Below are 16,627 nucleotides of genomic sequence, written 5' to 3' on the forward strand. Positions count from 1 at the left end.
CCATTTTCCAGCAGGATCAGCCTCTGTATGTTTTCACAACAAACAGTGTGTTTGCATTGGTATTGTTTGTCTTCCAAAATGCTGATGTATTTGTAGCTTGAGCGGTAGTCATGTTAGTGAAATGTGAGAGTAACATACTTCTTGTTCTGTAAAGGTGGATGCGACTACAGCCCATCGCATTGACAGTCTTGCAGCTCTGAGTATGGACAGGTCTGGACTCATGCGAGAAGGACTCAGAGTCCCCAGTAGTATTGTCTATTCCAGCTTGTGCGGACTCGGCTCGGAAAAATCACGGGATGCTACGAGTTCAATAGCCGGGCTTGGATTTACTCCTGAAAGAAATCCAGAGATACAGTTTAAGTCTAATCCACCCGAAGCGGTAGAAAACGCAGCTGTCTCTGGAAAAGCCCCGAACGGGTTCAGCGCTATATACAAAACACCACCTGGAATACAAAAAAACTCTGTCCCGACGGGGGAGACGCTGGGTTTGGACCGAGCTGCGGGTGACAAGCAGAGTCCCCTCGGTGTCAATGGTGCTAGTTACCTAAGGCTCCCCTGGGTAAACCCCTATATGGAGGGCGCAACGCCCACCATATACCCTTTCCTTGACTCACCAAATAAGTATTCGTTGAACATGTACAAGGCATTGCTACCTCAGCAGTCCACCTACAGCTTACCGCAGCACCTGGCTTACTCACCCGTATGTACAAACGGTGAACGTTTTTTATACCTGCCTCCTTCCCACTACGTTGCTCCCCACATCCCTTCGTCGCTGGCATCGCCCATGAGGCTCTCAACTGCTTCGGCTTCACCGGCGATCCCGCCTTTGGTGCACTGTCCGGATAAGAGCTTGTCGTGGAAGATGGGTGTCAGCCCTGGCAACCCTGTTGACGCGCATGCCTACCCCCACATCCAGAGCAGCAAGCAGCCCCGGGTCCCTGCCGCCAAGCCGGCCCCTGCCAACATGCCAGCAGACCCTGCGCTCCTCCTGCCTCACTCGCCCCGGCCGTCCCCCCGCCTCCCCCTGCCCGCCCAGGTGGGAGACGCCTATGCCGATTTCCACAAACACTTCCCCAGGATCACCACATCCCCCTCCTCCGCCGTTACCCTCCCAAAGCCCTACGTGAATGTTGGCGGTGAATTTCCACCCTCCCGCCTCTCCAATGGGAAGCTTCCCAAAGGCAGCGATGCCGGGGAGGCACCCCCGCCAGCCGCCCCCCACGCACGGAAAGCTGGCCATGACCGGAAAGATGGCAGGTCCCCCCCACTCCTGGAAAAGCAGACCCCGACCAAAGACGTCACCGACAAACCGCTGGACTTGTCGGCGAAAGTCGTTGACGCGGAAACCGCTGGCAAGTCGGACCACAGTAAGAAAATGATGCCGACGGTGCTGGTGCATGGCAGGGCGGGAGGGGGGACTCACTTGCCCGGCAGCGACATCGTTCAGAAAGAAACCATTTCTCCTGGGAATGGCTGCCCCATCTACAGGCCTGAAATTATCAGCACGGCACCATCCTCCTGGATCGTTCCTGGTCCCAGCCCCGGTGAGGAGAGCGGGAAGAGCGTCCAGTTGAAAAACAAGGCGCTGGACTGGGTGATCCCGCAGCAGCGGAGCTCCTCCTGCCCCAGGATGGGTGGCACGGAGGCGGCAGTTGGCAGCGTTTCGGGGACGGTGTTGGCAGGGGGGCGGCCGGCGTCGGCGTCGCCGGCTCCCAACGCCAACATAGATTGTGCCAAGACGGCCAGGAGCTCTGCGGAGAGCACCCCTTCAGTCATACAGCATGTCGGGCAGCCCGTCGCCACCCCTGCAAAACACAGCAATAAGGTGGCCAAGTCCTGCGGCCAGGAAGCCAACTTCAAGGCGAGCGAGACCGCCCTGGCCTCCAGCCCCATATTCCTGCCGCCCAACGAGGCGTTTCGCTCCCCGCCTCTGCCCTACCCCAGGAGTTACCTCCCGTACCCGGTGCCGGAGGGGATAGCCATCAGCCCTCTCTCCCTCCATGCGAAAGGACACGTGTATCCGCACCCTGTCTTGCTGCCCAACGGCAGCCTCTACCCCGGCCACTTGGCTCCCAAACCCGGCCTCCCTTACAGCCTGCCGGCGGGGCGGGGGGAGTTCATGACCTACCAGGATGCGCTGGGGATGGGGATGGTGCACCCCATGCTACTGCAGCATTCGGCTTTGGAGATCAACAAGGAGGAGAAGGCGGAGAGGAGGTCGCGGTCGCACGAGAGGGTCCGCTACGAGGATCCGGCTCTGCGGGGCCGGTTGCCAGAGCTCCTGGAGAGCAGTGGGAAGATGCATTTCGAAGTACCTGGTGACAAGAGTGTGAAATTGCACCAGAGCTCTGGCCACGGTAAAAACTCGGCCAAAAGTGACAAACACCTCTTCCCCGATCTTCTGCGAGACGAGCAAGAGGCTAAAAGCGAAGCAAACATAATGAAAGCCAGCTTTGCTGCAGAAAGCAGTAATCAGGCTAATGACCCTACAAAGCACAAGGTAGAGCAGGCGTCGCAGCACAGAGATTTTATTGTAATGAGAGAGGAGTTTGGAAGAAATAATGATCTTCATGAAACCTATAATTTCAAGCAAGCCCAGAGTTCATCGGTTTTTGGCGTAAGGAAAGAAGAGTTATCTGTGAACCAGCCTAAAGAGAGAGTGACGGTCCAGCCTTCGCCCGCTTTCTTGGAAAGCGCTCATGAGAGTGATGCTCCAGCTCTGGCTTTTGGCAAGGTGCAGGAGGACGCAAAGCCATTCTGCATGGGGACCGCGCCACCGAGCATCGACGCCAACCAGACCTATACCAAAGACGGAGCTGACGACGCAGAATCTGCTGATGGCAAAATATTGAAACCCAAGCCGTCTAAGTTGGCCAAGAGGATCGCAAACTCTGCTGGTTACGTAGGTGATCGATTCAAGTGTGTGACGACCGAACTGTACGCAGACTCCAGCCAGCTCAGCCGGGAGCAGCGGGCGTTGCAGGTGAGTCTGCGCGATCCAACGACCGCCGCGCTTTTTGTCATTATTTCTCTGTTGCAAGTCACAGTCAAGTTTTAAAGTTGAGAGAAGCAACGCAGGTGGGGAAATCAGAAACTTTTTTGTTAGGGCATACTTGCCAGAATCGGTTTTAATAGCAAAGTAAGTTTGTTAATGAGAGTGAGGCAATGTAAAGAATAGTATGTATGGCTTTTACGTATGTACGCGCTAGTAAGCTTTAAAGGGCTTTTACTAAGATCTGATAAAAATGTTAATGTACATATGAAATGTTTTGTGCACTTACGGAGGGGAGTCGGACAGGCATGCATGTTACCTTGGCGCTTGCGATGGCTGTAATTTCTCAGCTGGCCTGTAGTGCCAGCTAGCAAAGCGTACCCAGAAGTTGTGATTAGTATGCCAAACGTGCTGTTTGATGGAGAGGAGTCGCAGCCATGTATTAGCGGGTCTCAGGCAACGTTTGCGCCAAGCAAACGCATAGGGAAGAGTAGGAGCGGTATTGAGGTTGATGCTGAGGGATGACAGACAGATACTGTATAGGAATATCCTTAAGGTATTTTACTTTTAATGAAGGGATGAGTTAAACCAAATTGTTTTGCATTGTTAAGAAAAGAATTGGTTTATGCTTATAAAAATGGATGAAATTATCTAAATGATCCATTGAGTGCCCATTTTAATTACATAGATGGAAGGATTACAAGAGGACAGTATTTTATGTCTACCTGCTGCTTACTGTGAGGTCAGTTCTTCAAATTTTTATTACTAGACTCTTACATAAACCTTTGAGTTAAATTTCATTTCCAAATACACAAAGGGAAGTTTGTGGGCCATGGTCGTCTTTATTCATTGTACAGTTTTGTGTTGTTTGTTTTTTTTTTGTTTTGTTTTTGTTTTTGTCTCTTTTTTACCTCCAAAATGGAATGTTTTTGTTTTATATACAATATACATTTATATATATCTTTTTTATATATATATATATACACTTACATATGAAAGAATTGTGTGGCTATTTGCATATAGATGCTAGAATACTGTTTTACAAGTCAGGTGTGTTAAACTCCTCCCCTAGCTCTCTATCTGAAACCTTGGTTCTGAGCCGATTTTTCTTTGGAAATGCTTTCATATAAGGTAAGGTAAATGAAGTAGCTTTTATCGCAAGACTTTTTTTTTCATATCAATTCTCTTTCTAGCGTGCAATGATGCGCTTCTCAGAGTTGGAGATGAAAGAGAGAGAAGGCCAAACAGCTACCAAAGACTCAGAGGTCTGCAGATTCAGCCAGGCAGACTGGGAAAACTTGAAAGGAAACAGTGAAAAGAAGCCAAAGTCTGTCGCTCTGGAAGATGCCATTGCTGACCAAAATGACAATGACAGATGTAAGCGAATTTAGATGGCTTTCTGAAGCGCGTACGTGTCTCTGTGCCGTGGCAACTTGCAGCAAAGCTGCGCGGGCAGTGTAATCTTTGTGTTCTCCTGGTGTTGTTGGTTAAAGTCACTGACCTCAGCCTCTGCAGGTACAGAGCTGCCACGGCTTGTGCTTTCTGTGCTTGTTTTGGGGTCTGTAAGTTACAGGTTACAGTTGTACCTGCTTTTCAGGAGGTAGTTAACTGTCACCAAAATTAGTCTTAGAGAGATTGTCCTTTTAATTGATGGGATACCACATCAAGCAGTGAAAGCAAAGGTCCAAGGTTATATTTTAAATGCAGAAAGGAGATGGGGGAAGAGAGAGAGGCAAGAAGGGATTCGGCTTCCTGTAGTTGGTGCAGTGCTGGGAGATGCCAATATTGCAGCTTGCAGGCAAAGCAAGGATGGAGGACAGAAGGGTGATGGGGAGTGGGAAAGGAGGTGATCTGCCAGGCTGACTTATCCATAAAAGCTGGCTGTAAGACTCCAAACGATGAGAAGCTAGTTTGCCTGGGTGACTTCTTGCTGTAGTGGCCGGGGAGGGTGCATGCGACTGGCCAACACAGGTCCTCACAGGTAGGTGGGGGGCTGCAAAATTCCCCAGCTGTTCCCTCTAGGCTGTGACAAGGTGTTAGAGGACTACGGAAAATGTGTGCTAGCAACATTGTCCTAAAAGCAAGATGAAGTCACTTTTTTTTTTTGAACTCCTGATAAGCACGTGACTTCCATCAGTTTTCCAGTCTTTTACATATATAATTAAGGAATGGATCAGTTCCTCCTGCTGCTACTTTGTTTTGAACAACTTGGAAAAAAAATCTGTGTTGAAAGCATTGCAAAACAAGAGGAAACACACTGTGTACTGCATCGTGTGTGTGTGTGCGCGCGCGCGCATGCCCATGTGCACTGTGTAAGTCGGTGGTTAAGTGTGCTCTTCCATAGGTAGAGATTCATGAGTAGGGCTAGTAGAAATTTTCATTCAGGTAATTTAGTAACTTTGAATTATTGTTCTGGTCTTTGGTTAATGCTTTTGGCAGGGAGCATGCTGGTCAATCGTACTTGCTCGGTTACTTACCTAAATCAAGTTACTCTGGTATTGCTGTCACTGAAATAACAGCCTCAACAAAAATCAGCCTGGCAAAATAGCAAGGGGAAGTTTTAATTGTGGAAGAGGAGGAGGTACAACTGTGGGGAGAGGCAGGCTGAGCAGCTGGGAGCTGAGCAGGCTTTCCCGTCTCCAAGCTATATTGAGGCATCTTCGGGGAGGAAGGCACTGCTGCCTTTGCAGTCCCTGTGCTAAAGCCGAGAGCTCGGTAGGCAGCCGCCCCGGCACTCCCCCTTGCAGCCTCCCTTGCTCCTCAAGAGAGCTCAGGGTGCCCTGGTGATGCCCTCTGTTAAATCCCACCCTGGGTGTGCTGGAAAGTGTAAAGAGCAGCAGCAGCAGAGGGGTCTTGCCAGCTTGTTCTGGCTGCAGGGCAGGGTGGGCTGTGGAGTCAGGGATGGGCCCAGGGGAGCGAGTGAGAGTCTGCTCGGGGACCTGGGGCATGCTGCTCCGGGACGGGGGGACTGCGGGGAGGAAGAGTATTAGAGCATGATTGTTTGCTGAAAACACCCCCTCCCCCCATCCTTGCAAAAGGCTGATATGGTGTGTCCTTAAATTCATCATTTAATGAGGTCTCTGGCACTTGAATCTGCTGGCTAAAATGTGTTTGAGACTATTAAATAACTGTTGGAAGCAAGGAAATTATGGTCAGTCTTATATTAGTTTGTTCCTCTCCTCTACTAATTAGCTCTGTCTTAACAGGCTATTTCAGAGTTTGGCCAAATGTCTGAACTCCTAAAAGCACAGATCTGTTCTGCTAAGGGATCTCCTCTTCTGTATGCCCGCCTGTACAGCAGCAAATACTTACCGGTACAGATTCAGGTCTCAGTAAAAGTTTTTTATCGTGGTGGTTCACCTCCTGCCCCTTGGGATAGCAGCTGATAAATCAGGAAGCTGAGTTTCGCACTTCTTGAATGCCTCCAGTGTAGTGGCTTGGGCTCTGGTGGGGCTTGAGCCACCAACGGTCTTGATCCATCTCTTGCCGAGCGACTGGCAAAGGGGCAACGTGCTCTGCCTGCTCTTCCCCTTCATTTATCATCAGCGGGAGCCAGGGCTACTCATCTCTTGCCTTCCCTTTCCCTCCAGTTTCTAACCACACTGTTGGTGCGTTTGGCTTTAAAGCTCTCGAATGGGAACTAACTGATGGTTTGCAACCTCTTCCGTTTCCCTTTCTGCCTCCTGCAAGCGATCTTACTGCTGAAAAGACGTTTCACCTTGTTTTACATAGCATTCATCCAGTGCCGGCTAAAAGCAAAGCGGCGTGCCTTTATGTGCACGAGCGGGGAGTTTAGGAGCAAAACTGGCGAGCTGTTAGGCGTGACCCCTGCTTCAAGCCCTTCACCTGCCCGATGTCAGTGGGGAAGAGGAAAACCGCAACCGAAACTGGTTGTGTCACGGAGCCGGTTTGCAGGGCTCCTTCATGGCTGCCTGGCGCGGAGCGCAGGAGCCAGTCGGGGCCTGGCAGCTGCTCGTCCCCTCGGCTTCTCTAAATCTACCAGTGCGACGGCGACAACAACAACAAAAGGCTAAATAACACAGGCAGGTGATGCTTACGGAGGGATCTGATGGGATGGAAACTCCTTTTTTTAGCTTGCTCTGGGACTTGCTCATTTTCCTTGCTGTATAGCATGTGTACGCACTTTTTTGGAAACAAATGAAGGCACAATATCTGATTCCTTAAACTTTTCCTCTGACTTGGCGGTGCATGGCTTTGCCGTATCGAGAGTCTTCTTAAGCTCTGTCATGCCTTCTGGAGAAGGGTAAAAAAGGTGGTGTTTTTTTTTTTTTGTCTTTTTTGTTTTGTTTTGTTTTAATTAAAAAAGGCCTGATTTAAGGGAGGTAGCCATGTTAGCTAATTAATGAGCAATTAAAGCCGAGGAGTAAACTAGAAGTGCTTTAATTCTCTCCCATCTCATTTAGGTTTTGCCGGGCATTCTGAGAGCAGCCACGAAGCTGCTTTGTTGCCAAGGTGACTTGTAAATGTTGCTGAGGCGATGCTGCTCTGGTGCATTTTCATAGCACAAACATGATAAATTATGGGATGCATATGTCATGAGTCATAGGATTGTTCAGAGATCAAGTGATTTAAGCTATTGGCACGGACACGCGCATCAATACGGGCATGTGATGATCGCATGTCGGTTCATAACAAAGCTCTTCTAGCGGTATTGAAAATCATGCGTGTGCAAGATTGAATAAATTCTACAAGCTGTGAATTTCTTGATTGGGAAGCGTGATTTTACCTGTTTATCTAATTTTCTAGGAGGAAGACGCTACCCGTTTTAGCTTTAGCTGGGAAAAATAAAACCTGGTATGTTAAAAGCCGGATCTTAAGGCATGAGGTCATGGGGAAAAAGTTAAAGCAGTTTCTACGTGTGAAAGTGAATGGTGTAATGTGCCAAAGCCTTTAGAGGTGATCTTCAGCATCTGGGTGAGGTGCTGGTGTCCCTTTGCATGGTAATCCCCTGCTTTTCTTTTCTGGCTGGGCTGCGTGTATATCTGAACAAATGAAAGATGGAGACAGTAAACATGTCCTTTGCCCTGGTCAGTTATTACCTTCTTGCCACAGGACATAGTGCAAAAAAAAAAAAAAAAAAAAAGAAGAGAAAACAACAAAAGTCTATCCGGGGAGAATGGCAGTTGCTTGTTTGTGCAGTGGGGTAGGCTTGGGCAGAAGGAAACAAATGTCAAAAGCTCCCAAGCGGAGGTACTTGGAAAAATGAAATCATCTGGGTTCCCTCTGCCCCATGGGATGCTCAGAACTAGATGCTGAAGGTGACTTACGGAATTTCTTGCTGTTGCTGTGATCTCCATGCTGAATACTAGGTTTTAGCATTTGGATAGTCATTACCGACCTTGGATGAATAAAGGGTGTCTTGCATAAGTGAGCGCAATGAGAGGTTGCTCCAGGGAACAGGAAAGGCTGTTTTTAGCTGCCATGTTATTTGAACAAAAGAATTGCAGCTTAAACACTAAGATGTGTTTCCTTGTTTGCATTGCATGGGAGGGCCTGATCTCAAGCAGCTGACAGCAACAGGAAGATGGAAAAATGAAGGAAAGTTTTTTTGGGTAGCATGTTTGTGTATGCGTGTAACTGTTGCTTGTGAGATTGTAACCCGTGCACTAAGGAGATATTGCTTCAGGCAGGAACCATATGGGAAGAAGCATCTTCTTAATTCTTCCTTGTTTCTAGTTGGGTAAGACAGTGAGAAATGGTTTGAGTTGTTGGTGCTGGTTCTCACAGCTGGTGTGAGATTGGCAAATGCTGGAGGCTCGAGGAAGGAACACGTTTAGGAGTTTAATCTCCTTACTCATAGAGGTGTGTTGCTATGAGAACTCAGCATTTATCCTGTGTTTCTGGCTATCTCGTCACTGTTTGAATAATGATGATATGAAAACTCCAAGTATTTTGTTGTTGTTTTCTTCCTCAGGCGGAGAAAAGGATGTTGTAGATACATGGAGGGGGGGATCAAAAGCAAATAAATTCTCCTTGTCCTTGTTGGGCATGCACGATATGCTTATGTTGCTGTGCCTCACGTTGACATTTATATCTTAATTTGGGGAGACATTGCGTCTGATTTGGGATTGCTTGCAAAACAGTTTGAGGACAGAGTGGAATCCGGTGGTAAAATATTAATGGAGCCTGCGCTCCATGAGGCAGTTGCCACTGTGCCAAGGGGAAAAACCTCTGGGCATGCGATGTGTCTGTGCAAGCTGCGTAGAGAGCCTGACAACCTGTGGCTTATGCCGTGTCCCGAACAGCAACTGACCTTTGTTCTTTTGTGGTGAAAATCCAGCTGTAGAAGAAGCGGGGAGCATCGGTGGCAGAGCAGATAGGCAAGGATGTGTCCCGCGCAGCTCCCTGGTTTCGCTGTCACTGTCTTCCCATGTCGATGCAGGATGATTACACAACCCAGATTAATGTGCGGAGATGTCACTTCTCTAATGGTCTTAACTGCATCTAGCGAGACGGATTTCAGAGACGTGTGTGCAGCGGGCAGTCCTTGAGAGGGATTTCTGGCTCAGCAGCCGAGGAGACGTAGCTCTGGTCGCCTGAGGGGTCCCCCTCGGATGTGACTGGAGAGCACGGAGGCAAAGGTGTTGCAGAGCCGCTGGCAGCAAGGGCTTTTTGGATAAACTTCAGTAGGTGTGTGCTGTTCTCCTTGGCATGTGGAGCTCTGGAGAAACGCCGACAGTGACAAGCTGTTAGGGAGGTTACAGCAAATGTCTCTCCCCGCCTTTTTATTTTTTAGCATGGACGATCTGAGCGAGCAGCACTCGGCATCCCTCTGCCAAGTCCTCCTGCAGACAGAGAAGGAATTAATCTGCAGCGGGTTGCTTTCAGTGGTGGCAGTCTGGAATTAGCTTGCTGTTTCCTGCAAGCCCCAAAGATTAAGACCATCAACTCCCCCCTACAGCCTGCTACTTCCTCTGACCCTGCGAAAGCTTCTTTGGGAATTGGTCAGGATGTGCCTGCCTTTTCTCAGGCCAGACAGTGTCAGGAGCAGGAAAGCTGTCCTGATCTAGCGACTCTCGGTGTGAACCGTGGCGTGTGGCTGCTGGTACTGCTGGAGACACGAAGTCTATAAACAGCAGGAGTGTGGTGGCGAGTGCCTTCACCTGATCTGTTCGGGGAAACTGAGCATATAAGTATAATGTTTCCTTATGAAAGGGGGAAAAAATAGTAGATTGCATTAAAAATGTAAAACGAAATCCAATAGAAGCATTTCTAAAGTGATGCTTAAAATGTGGCTGGTCCAGCTTCTTTTATGCTGTGTGAAACAGGACTGCCGGTGTTGTGGGTGTGGTTATAGGGTACAGCTGTTGGGCAGCATCTTCATGCCAGATGTGCAAGCATAGGATGTTGCCAGATTCTTTCTGGTTCGGGGGGACACTGGTGATTTAGAGGCATAGTCATGCTAAGCTGAGATACCTGTTTTCTGGAACATGTCAGCATTGCTGGCTGGAAGAAGTGTGACAAACTGTGTTTTAAAGTCTTGAAGGGAGCAGGTGTTGGCCAGACGGCCTTGTGGAGAGGAGCACCGCCAAATAGCAGAATGGCCCGAGCGTCCCACTCGCCTGGAAAAAGTCAACTTTTTTTTGATTTTTCTTGGCCAAATATCTTCTGCTGTTTTATAAAGCAGTCCTGCAGGCAGCTTCCCAAGCAGCATAAAAATTATGCTGGGGTGTCTTCTGGTGCCCACAAACATCTCCAGAACCCTAGGTACTACTTGGAGCCATTTCCAAGATGTGGTGAAGAAAAAAATCTTGTCAGAGAAGTCTTTTTTTTCCCCCCTCAACCTTCCATTGCTGACAACAGGTATTTTAAGGACGGTCATGAAACCAGAAGGTGTTGGCAGAAGTGTAGGAAGGTGCTCTCAAGATAAGGTAGGATAGAGTTGGGCTGCATCCAGAGGCTGCCAGTGCCTGGATGCTGGTGTGATGGGCCTCAGGGGGGACAGGAAGGGAGACGGGGCTGCAGGGGAGAAATGCCTGCCCTGGAGAGGGGGAATAGCAGAAGTTGAAGGCCAGGCTGTATGGGGGAGGAGGCTGAGTAAGGACAGGGAGAATCAGGGGGAGGGAAGGGAAATAGAGCTGTCGGGAGTCCAGGTAGGAAACCAGCAGATGTATTGCAGGAAGGGAAGGCAAGGAGGGCTAGGAGGAGGAAGAAGAAAAGGGACGCTGAGCTGTAAGGAAGTAGGATGGAGCATACAGACAGATTGCTGTACAGCGACAGACATGCAGAAAGAGTATTGGTCAGCCAGGAGGGCTAAAACGCGTGGGAACACCAACTTGTTTGTGAGAATTGTAAATAGGAAGCTGATTAACCGTGTTGCAGTCTGTACCTCATGTCTGCCTAACCGTGCCTCGGCTAGTTTGGTTAAACCCAAGGAAAAAAACCTATTCGAGATGATGATTAAGTGTAATTTTAAGTCAAGCATCCGTTTAGAATTGCTTAAGCTGTCTCTAAATTTGGGGGAACAGTACTGGAGAGGGGAAGCTGAAGTTAGGGCGAGCATGGCAACGTGGGTGTTTTTGTGGCTAATTTGTCAGACTAGTTTTAGTAAGCTTTTCAGAGCTCACCCGCACGCTGCTGCTGGAAATACTCCCTGAAAAAATTGAGGTCTTTTTTAAAAGGAGGTGACAAAGATCACGTGATGTACAGTGACTGGCTGGTTTCTTGAAGTGAGGAAGCCTTTTTATAACCTTGGATTCAAGTAGTGCTTTTTGCAAAATATCACAGCTATTCTTAGTGGTATTCCCGTGTACGTGTGTGCGTGCTCCGTATCCCATTTATATCTCTAGAAGAAGGAATGAATGCTTTTAAGTCAGACTCTGCAATTCAATGCGAGAAGTTAGGGAAGGATTAGGAATTAGTGAAAGACTAATACTTTATTATCGTCAGAAGGTATTTTTGAAAACAAAGTCATTGCAAAGTGGAGCTTGGATTATTGCTGTGGTTTGGGGGGGCAAGGTTGCTTTCTGAAAAGGGTCTGTGCTTTTGATATCTAAAGATGTTTATTTAAAAAAGCGTATTGTGAGGTTTCTATGGATACAAGTATTGTGAATATTGTACTTGTTAAATTGACGTAAAAACAACAAGGTGTTGTATTTTTGGGGGTTTTGTACTTAACTGTTGAGAAAACTGCTCCCTTAGGCTGACCAGAGGAGACTTGTTCTGAAGTACAATTTTGTGTTTATTTGCATGCCTCATGAGCCATAAATCATGATGGAGTTGAGATTGAAGAGATCAGAGAACATAGCTTTCTCACAATGAATTGTTTTGTATTTACTAGGTCTTGTGGTGTTTGTTTTTTTTTATTTTTAGGTAACTTTACTAGTACAGAAAACAACCAAGGTCACTTTCTTGAAACTCCAGAGGAAAAAGATCTCTCAAATGAGAAATGTTATTTAGAGAGACATTCTATATATGAAAAAGCGGAAGACCAGCCAACAGAAGATATTGGCCAACATCCATGTCCACGTCTGGACAGGAAGCGTAAACACTCTGGTGAGAGAGTGCAAAATGATGGCAGCCAAAATGAAAACTTTGTGGACGAACTGCAGGATGAACTTATATCAAAAGCAAAAAAGAAGAAGAGCTCCAAAGGTAAGACAGCATTTTGCTTTGGTTTCTCTCAAGGAATGTCTTGTGAAAGGAACGTCCCTTTGGCTTAAATGTGTTTCCATTTTTGAACTTGATAGTTACTAATGTGAGCACTGTCATTTCACTTAAAATTATATATATGTATATATATGTATGTATATATATGTGTATATATATATATGTATATATAAAAAACTTGGTATATAAGGGTAAAGCACTAGTCGTTGGACACTGTAGCCACAGCAGTGCAAGTTACTGTAGTGCATGTAACCCTTAATGAGCGAACCTTTAAAATGCATAGTGTGGTGGTAAAGCTGAGACTATATGCCCCGAAAGTGAAATGTAGCTTTTGTTTTAAGTTGAGGGGGCTTTTTGATTAATTTTTAGTTATTTTTCCATTAGATGACTGGCCTGAGAGGGAAATGACAAACAATTCCTCTAACCACTTAGAAGAGCCCAATTGTAATGAGGTGACCAACCTGAAGGTGTGCATTGAATTAACAGGGCTCCATCCCAAAAAGCAGCGTCACCTGCAGCATCTTAGGGAACTATGGGAGCAGCAGGTGTCACCAGAGAGATCCCCGTCCGGCAAGTTGGGCCGGCAAAGCAGGAAAGATTTAGCTGAGGCTGTTCAGCCAGAGGCCACTGCAAAGGTCAAAGACTTCACAGAAGAAAGGCACACCAAGAAAAGGTCAGAGGCCAAAAGCAATAGAAGTTGGTCTGAAGAGTCCCTCAAAACAAGTGACAATGAACAAGGTATGCAGAGACTACTAGGGAAACCAGCTGGCTTTAGCATTTACAGTGACGCATGCTGCCACCGATGTTAAGGAACTGTCGAGAGCATTTTTTTTTTTCAATTATATATATATATTTCTGTAGATGTCCATTTGTATAAGGACTGACACCTGCTCTTTAAGAATTGCACCGTAGCTGATATTTGGCAGACAAGAAAATGTGTTTGTGTATGTGTGTGTAACTATGTGTTTGTGCGTGTGTGTGTGTGTGTGTGTGTGTGTGTGTTTTGGCTTTAAATACTCTTTCATAGATAACGTGAAGATGAAGTTAATGTCTCTAGAGGAGAGCTGGGGGGGGGGTGTACAACGCAGGCATGCTTCTGGGTGAGGGAGGGAGCAAACAGGCTGCTAGTTGGTGTAAGAGTGTTTAACCACATATAGGGTTTGAGGGGCTGTGACCCTCTGAAACAGCATCAGCACAGCTAGCAGCTCTTGATCTCGGGAACCCAACGCCTCCAGCACCCTCAGCACTGCTGGGTTTCCCTGCCTTTCCCAGGGCATATGCTCAAGAGCAAAGCTCCTCCTCCTCCCGAAAAGGATGCCTTGCTGGTTCGTCCTGAGCATGTCCTGTAAACCCCTGTGGCCCCACTCCCCAGCCCCTTGGCAGAGATCTTCCCAGTGGCTCTCTCCTAAGGGGTTGTTTCCTCAAAGCACATCAGCTTTTCTTGACCTGTTTCTGGCTGCTTCTTTCCCCCTCACTCCTCTTCCTCCTTTTCCCCATCCTCTTCACCCTTTTCTGGTTATTTCCTATCCTGGAGGGAGAGCCCATGGAGGCAATCTGCCAGATTTTCCTTGGGATAGACAGATCACTCTCCTGTCCCTGCTGTCCTCAGCCCCCAGGCACGTTGTCTGCTCTGCTGCTTTTCCCCTTCCCTATGATGTTTGCTGCCGTAGCTTGGTTGGAGGACCGGTGGGGAAGGGCAGCACGCAGCCCACGTGGCCGATCCCGTCCCCCTCATGTGTCCCCTGCACCTCGTCGTGAGTCCCTGTCTCCTGGGCACAGCAGAGAGCCCTTATCTCCTCTTTCGGCTTTTCAGGTAGAAGGTTGCAAATACTTTTGTTTTATTCCTTGGTTTCCTCTTACCCTTCCAAGTCCTCTGCCTGCTTTTGAGGAAAGTCTCTTTCTTGGAGGGGAAGCTCTGAGTTGGGACGTTTGGGCTCTTTCCTCCTTCACAGACCTGGGAGCTTCATCAAGCTGGTAGACATTCACCCTCCAGCTGGCCTGACTTGTAGTTTATCTGAGATCCCTTCAAAAGAGAGAAGCATGAGGAGAGTGGATCCTCTTGTCCCATGTTGTGGAAAGGACCATGTCCAGGCCATCCTGCACCAGTGACAGTTTTCCTGGGTAGCATCACCAAAATGGTCACAGGCAAAAGTATCGGCTTCCGTTCTGTCCTAAAGCTCCTCACCCATCTTTCCCCTCAGTAGGATTATTTGAGGGCAGAAAACCCCAAACTTTGATGCTTATTGATGGGGAATGTTCTCCAAAAGGATTCGTGGAGCAGGAGATCAAAACTTAGTTTAAAAGGAGCTTTGACTCTTACTCGCTTGCTTTATGTGCTGCCTTGGCGAGCATGGTGTTGGCTCAAACATCCCTGCCCATCACCTGCTCTGCTTTGTACTTTCAGAAAGAGATACCTTGTAGAGATTAAACGAGGGTCACTAACAAGAAGCTGCATTGTGTAAGGATTCTCTAGCTTTCCCTTGCAGTGCTTCCTGTGGCAGTGACAGGCTTCTCTAACGCATGACCTCGGGAAAGAAGAATAGGTGTCTTCTGATTTAGGCACAGTTTCTGAAGGCATTCAGATTCAGTTGCCCCATGGCTATGAAAAACATCTTGGTTTTGGAAGATGCTATAAAACCATAAACCTGACTAAATTATGCCTCACCGTTCATTGTGCAGAGGCACTGGAGATTGTTCAGATCACTTTGCTAATGCTCCTCCAGCCCTGCTGAAGTGTAAAACTTTGAATCTCCTTTTTCGTAGTTCACTAGGACAAGGACATTTTTCCCCATTGTGCAACAGAACGTTCTCTGCATGACAGTCACATGGGGGTGGAGACTTCCAGCTTGTCTTTCTTGCCTGGGATTAATCCTCAAACTTTTCTTAAACAAGCAGATACTGTGAATATGAGAATATACCCTGTCGCTTGCAGCTTTTTTTTTTTTTACTCTGGGGCTGGGAACAGCTGTTCCCAGTGCCCAAGCACTACCTGTGAATGTGGCAGTCGCTGTTGTGGAGTAGGCTGGTTGTATCCCAAGAATCAGGCTGTAACAGGGCATTGACATCTGCCCCTATGCCTGTGAAGCCTTAGGCTAACAGCAGGGTGATTTGCCACCTGTGCCTGCAAATCTCCAGGAAGATGGAGGGTGCTGACCTCTGGGCTTGTTGCTCTAGTCTTGCTCAACCCGGGATTTTAGTCTGGGAGGAGTCATGTGTTACACTGCAAGCTGCCACTGGGCTGTCACCCCTATGTCCCCTGGTCAGTGCCTGCTGGCTGGGTGACCAAGCGGTGACTGCTGGAAATGTTCCCCTGGTGACTCCTTGGCTGTCGCCTCCTTGCAGCCTCACTTGTGGGTCAGAACCACGAGAGCTTGCCTGAAATAATTTCAAGGCCCTCCCTGCCTCATCCTACTCACGAGGTGATGTTGCCCGTGCTGGCTTTCTGGGGTGCAGCACGTTGTGAGCGTGGGGATGCCTGCAACCTCAAGGCATTGTGCCACTCATGTGGACCCGTGGATAAGGTGGGAGCCACGGTTTCTGCTGGGGCCCCAGCTGAGCAATAACCTCCTGGCGCTGCTGGCGGTGCGGTAGCCAGCTCTTCTGACAGTCCCGCAGGGAGCCGCAGCCGCTCACCCGGCGTGAGGAGAAAACCCGGGCAGCTGGGAAACAGAAGCCCCAGGGAGAGGAGCCGGGAGGATCTCTCTCACCCACTGGGAAAGCCACTGCCTGCCCCTCGGAGCCACCTCGGGTTGCAGGCAGCGTGGCGGCCGCTGGCTTGGCAGGCAGGAGGAGGCAGCTGCCAGGGTGGGAGCTGAACAAGCGAGCATTCAGGTGACGCCGCAGCAGCTGCTCTTCCGTGTGGACCTCTCTGCAGCTCACTCTGCGGGAAGGGAGGCAAGTCCTGCTCTGAGTCAGACTCACCACAACCCACATCAGTTGGAGGCCTGGGTTTTTTTGGGATTTTGGTTTGGTTTTGTTTTTTTCCATGGATATTTGGGGATATTC

General features: G+C 48.4%; 1 protein-coding gene across 9 annotated transcripts in view; it reads left to right on the top strand.

Annotated features, from left to right (window-relative positions):
- The window catches only part of BCOR (BCL6 corepressor), an 82,415-nt gene that overhangs the window by 45,771 nt on the left and 20,017 nt on the right, over nucleotides 1-16,627 (top strand). For 5 of the 9 annotated variants that reach the window (XM_074858531.1, XM_074858529.1, XM_074858528.1 and 2 more), the window contains 5 exons: nucleotides 155-2,983; nucleotides 3,681-3,734; nucleotides 4,186-4,369; nucleotides 12,326-12,607; nucleotides 13,007-13,360. In XM_074858531.1, coding sequence (XP_074714632.1) covers nucleotides 155-2,983; nucleotides 3,681-3,734; nucleotides 4,186-4,369; nucleotides 12,326-12,607; nucleotides 13,007-13,360 — 3,703 coding nt within the window. The remainder of the gene's footprint in view (nucleotides 1-154; nucleotides 2,984-3,680; nucleotides 3,735-4,185; nucleotides 4,370-12,325; nucleotides 12,608-13,006; nucleotides 13,361-16,627) is intronic. The other 4 variants (XM_074858533.1, XM_074858532.1, XM_074858535.1 and 1 more) reach the window with 4 other exon arrangements.

The sequence above is a fragment of the Strix uralensis genome, chromosome 2 (genome assembly GCF_047716275.1).
Source record: "Strix uralensis isolate ZFMK-TIS-50842 chromosome 2, bStrUra1, whole genome shotgun sequence".
Classification (NCBI taxonomy): Eukaryota; Metazoa; Chordata; class Aves; order Strigiformes; family Strigidae; genus Strix; species Strix uralensis.